This window comes from Bubalus bubalis, chromosome 18 (assembly GCF_019923935.1).
Source record: "Bubalus bubalis isolate 160015118507 breed Murrah chromosome 18, NDDB_SH_1, whole genome shotgun sequence".
NCBI lineage: Eukaryota > Metazoa > Chordata > Mammalia > Artiodactyla > Bovidae > Bubalus > Bubalus bubalis.
The window spans coordinates 61,057,166-61,072,067 of record NC_059174.1 but is presented as its reverse complement, the minus strand read 5'-3'; the positions used below and the strand labels follow the sequence as shown (position 1 = coordinate 61,072,067).

The window sequence follows — 14,902 nt, the reverse complement described above, 5'->3', positions numbered from 1 at the left end:
ATATTACATATACATCTTTTGTGCACATTAACTATACATCTTTTAATATATACATACACATACAAACATATACATTTTATTGTGCTTTGCAGATGTTGCATGTTTTGGAGACTGAGGGTTTGTGGCAACTCTGGGTTGTCAGATGACAGCTAGCATTTTTCAGCAATAAAATACTTTTAAGTTAAAGTATGTACATTTTTTAGACAGAATATATAGCACACTGAACAGTGTGGTGTAAACATAAGTTTATATGCACTGGGAAACCAAAAAATTTGTGTGACTCTCTTTATTGCCAGTTCTGTTTACTACGGTAGTCTGGAATCAAACCAGGAATATCTCAGAGGCATGCTTGCAGGGTCATGTTGTGGCTGTTCAGTTGCTAAGTCATGTACAAGTCTTTGTGACCCCATGGAATGCAGCACACCAGGCTCCTCTATCCTCCACTATGGTATGGAGATGTTCATTTAAATCAGTGATGCTATCTAAACATCTCATTGTCTGTTCCCTCTTCTCCTCCTGCCCTCGGTCTTTCCCAGAATCAGGGTCCTTTCCATTGTATCAGCTCTGGACATCATGTGGCCAAAATATTGGAGCTTCAACTTCAGCATCAGTCCTTCCAATGAATATTCAGAGCTGATTTTCTTTAGTGTTGACTGGTTTGATCTCCATGCATTACAAAGGACTCTCAAAGTCTTCCCCAGCACCACAGTTTTCAAAACCATCAGTTCTTCAGTGTTCAGTCTTCTTTATGGCTGATCTCTCACATCTCGTACATGACTACTGGAAAACCCATAGCTTTGACTAGACAGACCTTTGTCGGCAAAGTAATCTCTCTGCTTTTTAATATGCCATCTAGGTTTGTCATAGGTTTCTTTTCAAGGAACAAGCATTTTTTAATTTCATGGCTACAGTTATTGTCTGCAGTGATTTTGGAGCCAAAGGAAAGAAAATCTGTCACTGCTTCCACTTTTTCCTCTTCTATTTGCCAGGAAGTGATGGGACCAGATGTTATGTTATTAGTTTTTTTGAATGTTGAGTGTTACTCCAACTTTTCGCCCTCCTCTTTCACCTTCGTCAAGAGGCTCTTTATTTCCTCTTCACTTTCTATCATTAGGATGGTATCATCTGAGGTTGATACTTCTCCTGGCAAACTTGATTCCAGCTTGTGATTCATCCAGCCCAGCATTTTGCATGTGGTACTCTGCATATAAGTTAAATAAGCAGGCAACAACATAGAGCATTAACATACTCCCTTGCCAGTTTTGAACCACTCCAGCATTCCATGTCCGATTCTAACTGCTTTTGCTTATGACCTGCATACAGGTTTCTCAGGAGGCAGGTCAGATGGTCTGGTATTCCCATCTCCTTAAGGATATTCCACAGTTTGTTGTGATCCACACAGTCAAAGCTTTTGGCATAGTTAATGAAGCAGAAGTTGATGTTTTTCTGGACTTCCCTTGCTTTCTCTGTGATGCAACAGACGTAGGCAATTTTATGTCTAGTTCATCTACCTTTTCTAAACCTAGCTTGTATCTGGAAGTTCTCAGTTCATGTTCTGTCGAAGTCTAGTTTAGGACTTTGAGCATTCCCGGCTAGGCTGTGAAATGAGCACAATTGTTTGGTAGTTTGACCACTCTTTGGCTTACCCTTCTTGGGATTGGAATGAAAACTGACCTTTTACTTCAAATTTATTGATGACCGAATATTTAAAGTGTAACTCTTACACAATATCGGATACCTATGTTTCCTCCTCAAGTGGCCAGCTCTGTGCTCATGCTGGAGATGGGAACAAGGAGTTGTTTCTCAGGTGCCAGGTTAACATTTTCTTTCTCTTGCTGTTATGTTGTTGTACTTTCTTTGTGAAAATCGGTATTGCTGCACACTTAAGAAGCATGTGTTTTTCTGTATGTACATCATACTTTGAAAAGCTTACTTAAAAATTAGACAACATTAAAGTCACTTTGTCCACTGGCAATAAAGACAGGGCTGTAGATGCATACACCTTCACTATCCATAGAGGCTGAGTGTTCATGTAGCAGAAGACACCTTCTATGTATGTAGGGATTCTACACAACATCTGTGACCTGTGGTTAAGATGAGTCAGCAGTAGGGGTGTTTTTGTCAAGAGTCTGGGAGGTGGATGCTGGTGGTTATTGCTCATCGTTCTCCTCTAAGCTGTGTCGGATCCCGTATCCAAGGTATATGAGAAATCCTAGTAAGGAAATGAGAAAATGAGAAGGATAAGCAGGCACTCTTCCTGGTTACAAATATCCAATAGGTCTCCTATGGTGGTCAAGAAGTTTAGGGGAGCTCAGTTTGGGATCTGTCACTCAAGAGGCCTCTTTATGCCAAAAAGCCACTTACCAATCACATTCCAGATGCCAAATATGGCCCAGGTCCCAGAAGTTATCTGCATCATCAAGTAAATGTTCACAAAGATGCTCACCAGTGGAAGGACAGGCAGAGCAGGGACCTGTGGGGCAGTCAGTTCATCCCTGAACACACCCCAGATGCCTGAATGAGAGTCTCTACCCCAAGTGGGCAAGAAGACCAGCCTTCAGACTGTGTATTCAGTGCCTACTCAGACTGTGTATGTAAAGTACTGAGGGGGATCAGGGAAGAGTCTGTTGGTTTTAGCAGTTCCCCTCACTCCCTGGATGTTTAGACCATGAAGCATGTTCACTCCAGGTGGACAGTTCGGGCACATAAGGTCACTTACCTTAAAATAAAGAGGAATGGGGTTCTGGGGCTGCCTCCAGATGATGACCGTGACCCCAATGATGAGCAGCAGCAGCAGCACAGCCACTGGTGTGTACCTGGAGTCTCCAGAAAACTCCTGACTGGACCACTGGACCAGGATAAGGCTCAAGATTATCATCAGGAGAACTACAGGGGTCAAGTTGGAGGAGAACAGGTTCAACTTCAGAAGCTTAAGATGTCAAGACCTTGAGCCACTCCTCTCCCCAGGCTGCCCACCTCAGCAAGGGCCCTCATATCACCAAGACTCCTCAGTTGACAAAATACACAATCCAACACCATACTGTCAATTTCAGAAAACAACTAAAGAGAAATCCCACTGCTCACCGAGTAGTGAGGCACATCTATAGACAATCTGGCCAGATTTCCTAGTGGGGATGGTGCTGATAGGGAACCACAGACTCTTTAGAAGGTTTGAGTTTCTTGCTTCAGGTTCAGAGTCCAAAGGATGTTCATCAGGGTCAGGCATCTCAATTTCCTCCTCTGTGTTCTCATTCTTGCTTAAATTCTGGCCTGGCTGGTACCTGAATTACAGGTTTTAAGGCAATATTAACAGCAGCCCCTACTCATCCAACACCACACAGCCTATTTCACATGTGTCCAGTCTTAAGCAGAGCAGGACTTTTAGAAGATAGCATGAAGACAGAAGATGGTTACCTCCCAACTAATCTCCAAGACTCCCTACCAAGGTGCAGTGGGGTCTCACCTGAGGACAAGAATAGAAAATGCCACCATGGAGTAAATGAGCAGGGTCCCGACTGACATGAGATCCACAAGATCTGTGTACTTGAAGAGTAACGCCATGAGCCCTACAATGAGGGCACAAACAAGGTGGAAAGGGAGTGAGAAACATCTGGAAATATGTAAGTTAAAGCGTGGGTTTCAAAAAAATTTTTTTTTTAACCTGCAAGATTTGCAGCAGACATCATGGCCACGACATGGATGCCTGTGCGGACATGGATCCGGGTAAGTACCCGGAAAAGGAGCCCGTCCTCTGCCATTGTGTACATCAAAAGAGGCATTCTGAACACGGCACTATGGAGTCTGGAAGAGAAGATGGAAGCATGTAAGGATGTGGAGAAGGAGGATAGACCAGGACTTTTGCTCTCTTGTTGGCTTGGGGTAAGGTGTCTCTCTGTCTTCTCTACCAATCCTAAGGGTTTGGAGATCTGAGCATCAACAGTAGACAGGGAGGAAACCATGGCACTGACCTGAATATAAGAGCACAGAGGGTACCAATAGTCGTGATGTATGTGGCAGGGAGCCACAAACTATGGAGAATGGCTTGTGGGAAAGGGTTGTGAGGCTGAATCAGGTAGTAGGGCACCATGAGGGTGAGTGCCGCTGAGACACTGCAGTAGGCCAAAACGCAGATGAAGATGGTGACCAAGATGCTCCAGGGGATGGAACGATGAGGATTTATAGCTTCTGCCCCTGCAGAAAGGGAAGAAGTGTTGGGTCAGGAAAACACAGTGGGAAAAATCCCCTTCCTTATTGTACTCCTCAATCAGGTTTCCCCAAAGCCAGGGGCAGCCAGTCTGTTCCCAAACCTCAGATGGGACACACAGTGACCATGTTACCTTTAGTGGCAAGAACATCAACACCAAAAAAATAGTAGAAACATGTAGCTGTTCCCTGGAGAATCCCTTCAAAGCCGAAAGGTGCAAACCCTCCAGAACCCAAAGGGCCCAAGCTACGGTGAGAGAAGGAAAGAGAAAGAAAGTGGGTGAGGTGTGTTCTTCCATCTCTTGAGCTTCTCCCTTCATACCTCAAGTCCTGGGCTCCAGGACTCGCTTCATCTGGATCCATCAGCCCAGATATCTTTAGTCCACACCATACCAGCTCTGCATGCCCGTCACCCATATATTATGGCCAATATTACCCTCCTAAGCCATAGATGTCTCTGGATCCAGATGTGTTCAGTTTGTAGTCCTGTTCTGTGAGCTTCCAGTTATGCAGATCTCCCTTAATGAAGCCAGTGATGGTAATGAAAATGAGAACCAAAATGTTTATTACTATGGATACTCTGATAGCCAGGATTGACTCACGAGCTCCCAGAAGCCGTAGTCCTGTAGGAAAGATGTAATATGAAACACTCAAATTATTGATACATTAGGCATCGCTGACTCGATGGACGTTGAGTCTCAGTGAACTCTGGGAGTTGGTGATGGACGGGGAGGCCTGGCGTGCTGCGATTCATGGGGTCACAAAGAGTCGGACACAACTGAGTGACTGATCTGATCTGATAGATATACTAGTCATAGAAACACCCTTTTTCAACAACACAAGAGATGACTCCTCACTTGGACATCACCAGATGTTCAATACTGGAGTCAGATTCATTATATTGTTTGTAGCTGAAGATGGAGAGGCTCTATACAGTCAGAAAAAGCAAGACCTGGAGCTGATTGTAGCTCAGATCATCAGTTCCTTAATTGCAAAATTCAGGCTTAAATTGAAGAAAGTAGGGAAAACTCCCAGACCATTCAGGTATGACCTAAATAAAATCCATTATAATTAAACAGTGGAGGTGACAAATAGATTCAAGGAATTAGATCTGGTAGGAAGACTGCCTGAAGAACTAGGGACAGAGATTCCTAACACTGTACTTGAGGCAGTGACCAAAATCATCCTCAAGGAAAAGAAATGCAGAAAGGCAAAATGGGTGTCTGGGAAGGCTTTACAAATGGGTGAGGGAAGATGAGAAGTGAAAGACAAAGGAGAAAGGGAAAGATATAACCAACTGCATGCGGAATTCCAGAGAATAGCAGGGAGAGACAAGAAAGCCATCATAAGTGAACAATGAAAAGAAATAGAGGAAAACAGCAGAGTGGGAAAGACTAGAGATCTCTTCAAGAAAACCGGGGATATTAAGGGAACATTTCATGGAAGGATGGGGATGATAAAGGACAGAAATGTTAAGGAACTAACAGAAGCAGAAGAGATTTAGAAGAGGTGGCACGAATACCCAGAACTATACCAAAAAATGTCTCAGTGGTCTGGATAACCAAGATGGTGTGGTCATTCTCCTAGAACCAGACATCCTGGAGTGTGAAGTCAAGTGGGTCTTAGGAAGCAATAGTACAAACAAAGCTAGTGAAGGTGATGGAATTCCAGCTGAGCGATTTCAAATCCTAAAAGATGATGTTGTGAAAGTGCTGTATTTGATATGTGAGCAAACTTGGGAAACTCAACAGTAGCTTCAGGACTTCTAGATCAGTTTTCATTCCAATCCCAAAGAAGGGCAATGCCAAAGAATGCTCAAGCTGCTGTACAATTGCACTCATTTCACATGCTAGCAAGGTTATGCTCCAAATCCTTCAAGCTATGCTTCAGCAATATGGGAATCAAGAACTTTCAGATGTACAACAGAGTTAAGAAAATGCAAAGGACCAGAAATCAAATTGCCAACATTCGTTGGATCACAGGGAATGCGGGGGGAAATACCAATGAATCATATACTTCTGCTTCATTTGACTACACTAAAGATTTTGGCTGTGTGGATCACACAAACTGTGAAAATTCTTAGTGATAGGAATTCCAGACCACTTTACCTGTATCCTGAGAAATCTATGCAGGTCAAGAAGAAACACCTAGAACTGGACATAGAATAATGGACTGGTTCCAAATTGGGAAAGGACTGTATCAAGGCTGTATATTGTCACCCTGCTTATTTAACTTACATGCAGAGTACATCATGCAAAATGCCCAGCTGGATGAAGCACAAGCTGGAATCAAGATTCCAGGAAAAATATCAACAATCTCAGATATGTAGATGATACCACCCTAATGGCAGAAAATGAACATGAACTAAAGAGCTTCTTCTTCTTCTTCTTCTTCTTTTTTTTTTTTTGGTATCTAGTCATCAAGCAAAGACTTTATTGCTATGACACTAGAGGCATGGAGAAAACCCATAATCAGGTTACAACTGAAATCACAGCTTAAAGAGCTTCTTGATGAAAGTGAAATAGGAGAGTGAAAAAGCTGGCTTAAAACTCAACATTCATAAAGCTAAGACCATAGCATCTGGTCCCATCACTTCCTGGCAAATAGAAGAGGAAAAAATGGCAGCAGTGACAGATTTTCTTTTCTTGGGCTCCAAAATCACTGCAGACAGTGACTGCAGCCATGAAATTAAAAGACATTTGCTTCTTGGAAGGAAAGCTATGGCAAACATAGACAGCATATTAAAAAACAGGGCCATCACTTTGCCTACAAAGGTCCATATAGTCAAAGCTATGGTTTTTCCAATAGTCATGTACAGATGTGAGAGTTGGACCATAAGAAGGCTGAGCACCAAAGAACTGATGCTTTTGAACTGTGGTGTTGGAGAAGACTCTTGAGAGTCCCTTGGACACCAAGGGGAACAAACCAATCAATCCTAAAGGAAATCAACCCTGACTATTCATTGGAAGGACTGATGCTGAAGCTCCAAAACTTTGGCAACCTAATGGGCAGAACTGACTCATTGGAAAAGATTCTGATGCTGGGTAAGATTGAGGGCAGGAGGAGAAGAGGGTGACAGTGAATGAAACGGTTGGATAGTATCACTGACTCAAAGGACATAAATTTGAGCAAACTCCAGAAGATAGTGGAGGACAGAGGAGCTTGGCATACATAATCCATGGGGTTGCAAAGTGTTGGATATGACTTAGTGACTGAACAACAACAGGAAGCAGAGAAATAGTTGCTCAGGGCTGGCAGTTGGTGGTGGTGGACAAACAGACAGTGACTGCTTAGTGGATACAGAGGTGTTGAACGTGTTTGGAACTAGATGGAGGTGATGGTTGCCCAACATTACAGATGTGCCTAACACTACTGAATTGTACACTTTAAGATGTTAATTATTGTGGCAATCTTCTCAGAATACATGTCTAACAAAGCAAGATGTACACCTTAATCTTACACAATGTTGTATGTCAGTTATTTTTGACTGAAGCTGGGAAAAGGTACAAAGTGGTTAATTTTATGCTATGTGAACTTCCTCTCAATTAAAAAAAAAAATCTTTGGGCTCAGTACAAAAGAAGACTTGTTAGTTTAAGTAAATGATTCTCAGCTTGGGGTAATTTTATTCCCCAAGGGACATTGGCACTGTCTGGAGACACCCTGATTGCCACAGTTGTGGGTGGGTGGATGTCACTGGTATCTAGTGAGCAAAGGCCAAGGATGACACTCAACACTCAATAATGATTAAGAAAAGAAATTAAAATTCACAGGACAGTCCCTTCATACCAAAGAATGATAAGCCCAAATTGTCAGTAGTGCCAAGGGTGGAAAACAATGGTCTGTGTCTTAGCTTCTATTTCAAGACCATTCTTTCTATTTCTAATCACCCACCATTCTGCCACATCAAGCCTTTCCTACACCAGCTCCCACTCCACACCCTGCTCTTCCCATCCTGTTGTTGAGCCCTGTCTCACCTGTCATCAGCAGTACCAGGCCCAGGGCAAAAAAGTCTGCATATGTGGCCAGGGAGTAAGGCAGCTGCAGAGAGAAAGTTTCCTGTAATGCCTGAGAGATGTGATTCCCAATCAGGCCGTCAAAGATGTAACTCGAGGCCCTGGCCAAGCTGGCACTGCCTGCAGAGGCAGAAGAAGGAGCGTTCATTGACAAACAAAAATTGATGTGCCATAGGATCTAAAAACACAGATAAAATACCTGTATATACAAAAAGCCTATATATACAAATACCTGCTAAAAAATACAAAATATTAAAGAGTTTCTTTTCATGGATTGGGGAGAATAGACCCAAATGATTCACCAAAATGTCAGGTGTTTTAATATGTTAGGAGCAGATCAATGTTATACAAGAAAAGAAAACATATAAGTGGGACTTGGAAGGCTGGGATAGGCATGAAATTTGAAATTAAGTGGTAAAGGAAAATCCCAGGAAGGCAACAACTGGGCAAAAACTTAACTATGATGAGGGGGTGAGCCTGTGGGACATGCCTTCCTCTCACCCACTCCCTACAGTTCCTTTTCCTCCTGGGTTCATGGTCCATCATTTAAGAACACAGGATAGAACTGAGTTGAATGTAGTTGTAGCGTCTTCCTGACACTATTATCAACTTTCCTTTATGAGGCCAAGAATAAAGTGCTCATGAATGACTGAGAACCCAATCCTCCAACATAGTTTCCCAATCTTAAGCCCCACACCATTTGCTGGCCCATCGTCTCACCCGTAACTAAGAGAAGTATGGAGTTCCAACCAATGATGAAGGCATAGACTTGACCCATTGTGACATAGCTGTAGAAATACGTAGAACCAGAGCGTGGTACCAAGGCCCCAAATTCAGCATAGCAGAGCCCAGATAATATAGAAAACATGGCAGCCACCAAGAACGAGATGATGGTTGCTGGTCCAGCTATGAACTTGGCCACTGCACCAGCCAGAATGTACATGCCAGCTATCAACATCCTGCCCACACCCACGATCACCAGGTTTAGGGTGTTCAGATGAGCCACGGGTCTCTCAGACTCATCTATGGGTTCCAGCAGCTGCTTGCGGGTGAGCTTCTGACCAAATTGGTGAACAAACTGAAGCAACATCCTAGATGTAGTTGAGGAGGCTACAGTCTGCTGAGGAAAGAAGACATAAAGCCATTAAGAATGCCCATCCGCCCTTGGCACTGGGGTCCAGTTCTATGGAGTAAGGAAGTGATGGAGCAGGTGGTAAAGGACACACTGGGAAAGCTCTCCATCTCTGAGATTTGGTTTCTACAATCGTAGAGAAGACTTCTAATTTGTCTCAAAGTTACTGGAAAGTTTGCTTGAGAAGAAGTGAGATGGAGTGGATTATGTCTCCCCAAATGTGCCCCTTTGATGGGTAAATTGTTTTGAGCTAAAGTTAATTAAGACCCATTAGATTCAGGAGAAGCTCTTTACCTCTCCCTCAATTGTTCAAAACAATGTAGATTTGGAGACCTATGCCAGGAAGAGAGCTATTACCACAGAGAACTTTTAATCTCAGAAAGACTTACCTGCTTGGAGTGGGCAAACATTTGTTCACCAGGCACTTGCTCTTCTCATCCTGCTGTGCATGGTCTTCCTCCCATTTGAAGGCCCAGATCCCCACCCCTTTCTCCTTAACTCAGGGGCTCATATAAGCTTCAACTGTCTGACAGTCTTTGAGCCTCAAAAAATTTTATGGGGTTCCTGTACATATTAAACTAACTGTGTTCAACTGTCTTATGTCAATTGAATTGTTATCTCAGCTGAAGAATCTAGAAAGCCAAGTCTTCTGCCCCTATAGAAGCAAAAGTTTCCATCACGGAGCCTGGCACATCATAGGTGCTTAATTGGCATTAGTTGGATAGATAAGAATGGTGATTTTTGAATCGAAATCAACCAGCCATGCTTGTCTGATTTTGCTGAAACTACATTTCATCTTTTTTCTCCTTTCCCCTGCACAATAGAACAAATTATCATCATTATTCCCTCCCCTCTTTGATAGGGGTGAAATGAGTCTTTTAGGGGCTTGATGAGCAGAGCGCTCAGACTCTGCACTTTTTTTCAGCAAGGACCCTGAAACCTGGACACTTTCTGTTTCATTGTTTGCAGAGTGACATGGAATAGTAACTGTCCTGGGGAAGAATAAGATGATATTTGAGGCGAGGCACAGAAGGACTGATGCTGAGGCTGAAACTCCAATACTTTGGCCACCTCATGTGAAGAGTTGACTCATTGGAAAAGACTCTGATGCTGGGAGGGATTGGGGGAAGGAGGAGAAGGGGACGACGGAGGATGAGATGACTGGATGGCATCACTGACTCGATGGACCTGAGTTTGAGTGAACTCCAGGAGTTGGTGATGGACAGGGAGTCCTGGCGTGCTGCAATTCATGGGGTCATAAAGAATCGGACACGACTGTGCTACTGAACTGAACTGAACAGACTCTAGACCAGCTCAGTCAAAACATCTAACTACAGTGGCCTCCCAAGTGCCTGGAGGGAAGGGGGACTAATGTTCATTGTGAATCAGAAATGAAAGGACTGTGTTTCCTGTTGCTTTGGGACATGAAATGTGTTCTGCCTACACAGGTCTGCAGGGCTAGGCTGATCTTGTGACCACCAGTTATTGTGAGGGGGGCTTCCACCCCTCATACTCCAAAGTCCAAATTTAACATTTTGATTAAGAGCAAGCATTCAAAGAGCCAGGAAACTATGAATAGAACCTTGGTTCCACAAACACTGCGGCAGTCTTGAACAAGTCATATCCTTATCTGGACTGTTTTGTTCTTGCTCAAATGCTGCTGCTGAACCTTTCTGCACTGTGAAGAGCAATGTAAAATGGGGCAGCAGCTATGGATGCAGTATGGTGGTTCCTCAAAAATGAAAAATACATTTACCACATGACCCAGTCATGCCACATTGGGTATATGCCCCAACGAATTGACAATAGGGTTCAAAGACATATTTGTACACCTGTGTTCCTTAGCAGCATTATTCACAATAGCTGAAAGTTGGAAGCAACTCAGATGTCCATCAATGAAGGAATGGATTAACACAATGTGGCTGTACATACAGTGGAATATTATTCAGCCTTAAACAGATAGGAAATTTTTTTTTCACATATATTTTTAAAATTTATTTTTCACGGAGGATGATTGCTTTGCACTGTTGTGTTGCTTTCTGCCATATACCAACATGAATCAGCCATAGGTATGCATATGTCCCCTCCCTCTTGACCCTCCCTCCCATCCCGCTACTCCATCCCACCCTTCTAGGTTGTCACAGAGCACCGGGTTGAGCTCCCTGCATCACACAGCAAATTCCTACTGGTGATCTCTTTTACATATGGTAGCATATATGTTTCAATGCTACTCTCTCAATTCACCCCACCTTCTCCTTCCCACTCTGTGTCCACAAGTCTGTTCTCTAAAAGAGACAGGAAATTCTGATGCATGCTATAGTGTGGAGGAACACTGAGGACATTATGGTCAGTGACATAATCCAGTCGCAAAAAAACATGCTATTAAGAGTCATTTCCTAGGCAGGTTGATAGGAAATCTAGGGGTCCCCAAGGAGAGAGGGGTCTGGAATTCTCAAGGAGGAAGAAAGGACAAACTTTTCACAGTCTTTGTAGACCAGGACCTGGGGACTGGAGTCGATGAAAATGAGGGGGTAACAGGCAGGAAGGCCAGGGGTCTCCAAATGGAGGAAATAGCCTGCAAGTGTCAGACATTTTTATCTCTCTCAAGCGGCAGGAGGAAACAAACTAGCAATATTTTTTTCCTTCTCTATACAAATTTAAAGGGAGGTTTCTCTTAAAATACTGTGTTGCCATAATGACACCTGGTTTCGCCTGAAGTTAGCTATTCTTGAGTCTAGAGATAACCAATGCCTTTTTCTTATGGAAATGTTTGTCTTAAGCTATGCTAATGTACTATGCCTTTACCCCAAACTGTCTCCAAGTCGGTTCTGCCTCTTGGCCCAGAACCTACTTGACAAACCAGTATGTTATACTCAGATATTGTTCCCCTACTCTATGTAAATGAAACTATTTGTATGGTGGTCTGCCCTTCTTTAAGATTCAAGTTAATCATTTTATGGCCCAGGATAAACCATTTGGTGCCAAGATTATCCCAAAATGCATCTTATGGGTGAGGGGCCTGGTGCCATTCTGAATTTTAAGACATTCCTTTCTTTCATTAACAGACTGCTAGTGACTATATAACATCCTGCTGAAGACTAGCAGGGGGGTACTCTTTCTGCCCCCTTCTGATGCCTATGTCAGAAGCTTTCTCTATCTCCTTTATACTTTAATAAAACTTTATTACACAAAAGCTCTGAGCAATAAAGCCTCATTTCTGGCCCCGAATTGAATTCTTCTCCTTAAGGGGCCAAGAATCCCGGTGTATTCGCGTGATTCAACAACAACCTTTCACTATGGTTCCATGTCCATGAAGTGCTGAGAAGAGTCAACTTCTAAGAGACAAAGTAGAATGGTGGTTTGCCAGGGGCTCAAATGAAGGGTGAAACTGGGAGTTACTGTTAAATGGAGACCCGGTTTTAGTTTTCTTCTTAGGAAAGAAGAGAAAGAAGAGGTGAAAAGAGTTCTTAAGGTTGGTTGTACGACAATATAAATATACCTAACATCACTGAACTGTAGACTTAAAAATGGTTAAGATGGCAAATTTTAAGCTATACATAATTTACCACCATATTTAAAATTTACTGCCAATAAGAAGAAATAGAGCCAAATCACAGAGTTGCTGGGTTAGCAAATCAATGGTGACTTAATATAAACCAGCACACAGCCCTCCTCTGAGGACACCAAAATCCATGGATGCTCAAGATCCTTACAGTCACTGGGGCATCCACAGAGGAGGAACCTGCAGAATCAGAGGGTCAACACTACACAGGAGACTGACATCAGTGGTCCTCACAGCATAAACCCTGTTCCAAGGGGAACTTTGATGTTGTTTGAGCACCAGTCAAAAAAAAATGAGTCTTAGAATCTCCATGGTCTGATCCAACCCCATGCACCACCAATTCCCACATAAACCTGACAACTCCCAGCTCCTGTTTTCATCTGGAAAATGAGTCTCTCCACCCTCAGTCAGGAGCCGGGCTGACCCCCTCCACTCTGGGATTGCAGAGGTCTCTTTGGGAGGCTGTGAACTCAGCACCCAGTCTCCTACAGAAGACGGTGACCCAGGACTTACTGGATCCTTGGAGCAGAGCCTGGAGCACTGGATCAGTCAGGGAGGCTGAGGTTAAGTCATACAGGACTGGAGCTGAGACATCTCTAAGGATCAAAGCAGAGAGCCCTGAGCACAGAAGACCGCCCTTACCCCCTGCATTGGTAGGGTGGAGATGAGGCTGGGTGGGCGGGGTACATCTGCCATGTCGCTATCAGCCTTGACCCTTCTGTGGTTACTCTCAGGGAGTGGTTCTGAGAGGGTTTTTTTTTTCCCTTCTTTTTTTTTTTTTTTAAATTTTATGTTATTACTCATAACACGAAATTGACCATTTTAACCATCTTTAAGTGTCCAAGAGGACTTCCCTGGTGGCTCAGATGGTAAAATGTTTTCCTACAATGTGGGAGACCCAGGTTCAGTCTCTGGGTTGGAAAAATCCCCTGGAGAAGAAAATGGCAACCCACTCCAGTACTCTTCCCTGGATGGAGGAGCCTGGTAGGCTATAGTCCATGGGGTCACAAAGAGTTGGACATAACTGAATGACTTCACTTTCACTTTCAAGTGTCCATTTCGGTAGAAATAAGTACGTTTGCATTTTTTGCAACCAAACTCCAGAACTTTTTTCGCCTTGCAAAATATCAACTCTGGCCATTCAACAATAATCCTGCCTTTCTCCTTTCTGAGTTCCTGACAATCGTTGTCCTACTTTTTCTAAATCTGAGCACTTTGGGTGTCTCATTTCAGTGGAATCGAACATTATTTATCCTTTCCTGTCAGGATTATTTTGCTTAGTAGAATGTGTACTAGATTTTTTTATATTGTAGCATGGGTTATATTCCTCTCTTTTTTAATGTTGAATAATACTCTAGTATATGCACATACCACAGGGACTTAGCGATTCTTTGATCAGTGGGTACTTGGGTTGCTTTCATGTTTTAGTTATTGTGAATAATGCTGCTGTGAACAAGGATGTAGAAATATCTCTTCCAGAGTGTGCTTTCAATTCTTCTGGGTACAGCCTCAAAGGCAGAATTGCTGGATTATAAGGTTCTAACATTTTTATATCCTGTGATGGAGAAGATGTTCACATATTGAGCAATGAGGAAGTCATTTTGGCTTATCCATGGTTCAGGCTGCACTGTGTGTGAACTAAGACAGTCTGCTCAACTCTCACAGCACATCTTTAACCCTGAGGTAAAGACTATCTGTTTTGAAGAAGAGAACGAATAACTTCCTTCTCATGGCATCCATGTTAACACTCCCTGGAAGATAATGTTCCCTTCCCAGACACCAGGGTCCTGCTATCTCACTGTCTATGTACTAAGTTGTTCCTTTTGAAACTTTAAGGAATACACCCTGTCATGTTGATGTATGTGCTTTGTTTGGATGAGGTATAAGATTGTGGTTCAATGAAGCAGTTCCTCAGAGCTATCTGAGAGGGTGCCCCCAAGCTATAGCCCTCTGTTTGGGTCAAATAAAACTTCCCCATTTCTCTTGTGTTT

The 14,902-nt window shown here is 43.1% G+C and overlaps 1 protein-coding gene across 1 annotated transcript; it reads right to left on the bottom strand.

Moving 5' to 3' along the window:
- Positions 1-2,081: 2,081 nt before the first annotated feature.
- LOC112580336 (cationic amino acid transporter 3-like) lies at positions 2,082-9,323 on the bottom strand. The gene is made up of 11 exons (XM_025269600.3): positions 8,938-9,323; positions 8,179-8,337; positions 4,640-4,826; positions 4,338-4,450; positions 3,969-4,191; positions 3,662-3,801; positions 3,464-3,566; positions 3,085-3,281; positions 2,720-2,886; positions 2,365-2,473; positions 2,082-2,212 (listed from the first exon to the last, which is right to left on the bottom strand). The coding sequence occupies exons 1-11, from the start codon at positions 9,305-9,307 to the stop codon at positions 2,151-2,153; spliced, it is 1,830 nt and encodes a 609-aa protein (XP_025125385.3). The 5' UTR covers positions 9,308-9,323; the 3' UTR covers positions 2,082-2,150.
- Positions 9,324-14,902: the final 5,579 nt, after the last annotated feature.

Coding starts and splice junctions, on each gene's coding strand:
- LOC112580336 (XM_025269600.3), bottom strand. CDS start 9,307: ATGTTGCTTCAGTTTGTTCACCAATTTGGTCAGAAGCTCACCCGCAAG. Junction 8,338..8,937: donor CATACTTCTCTTAGTTACGG/GTGAGACGATGG, acceptor CTGCCTCTGCAG/GCAGTGCCAGCTTGGCCAGG. Junction 4,192..4,337: donor TGATGTTCTTGCCACTAAAG/GTAACATGGTCA, acceptor CCCTTTCTGCAG/GGGCAGAAGCTATAAATCCT.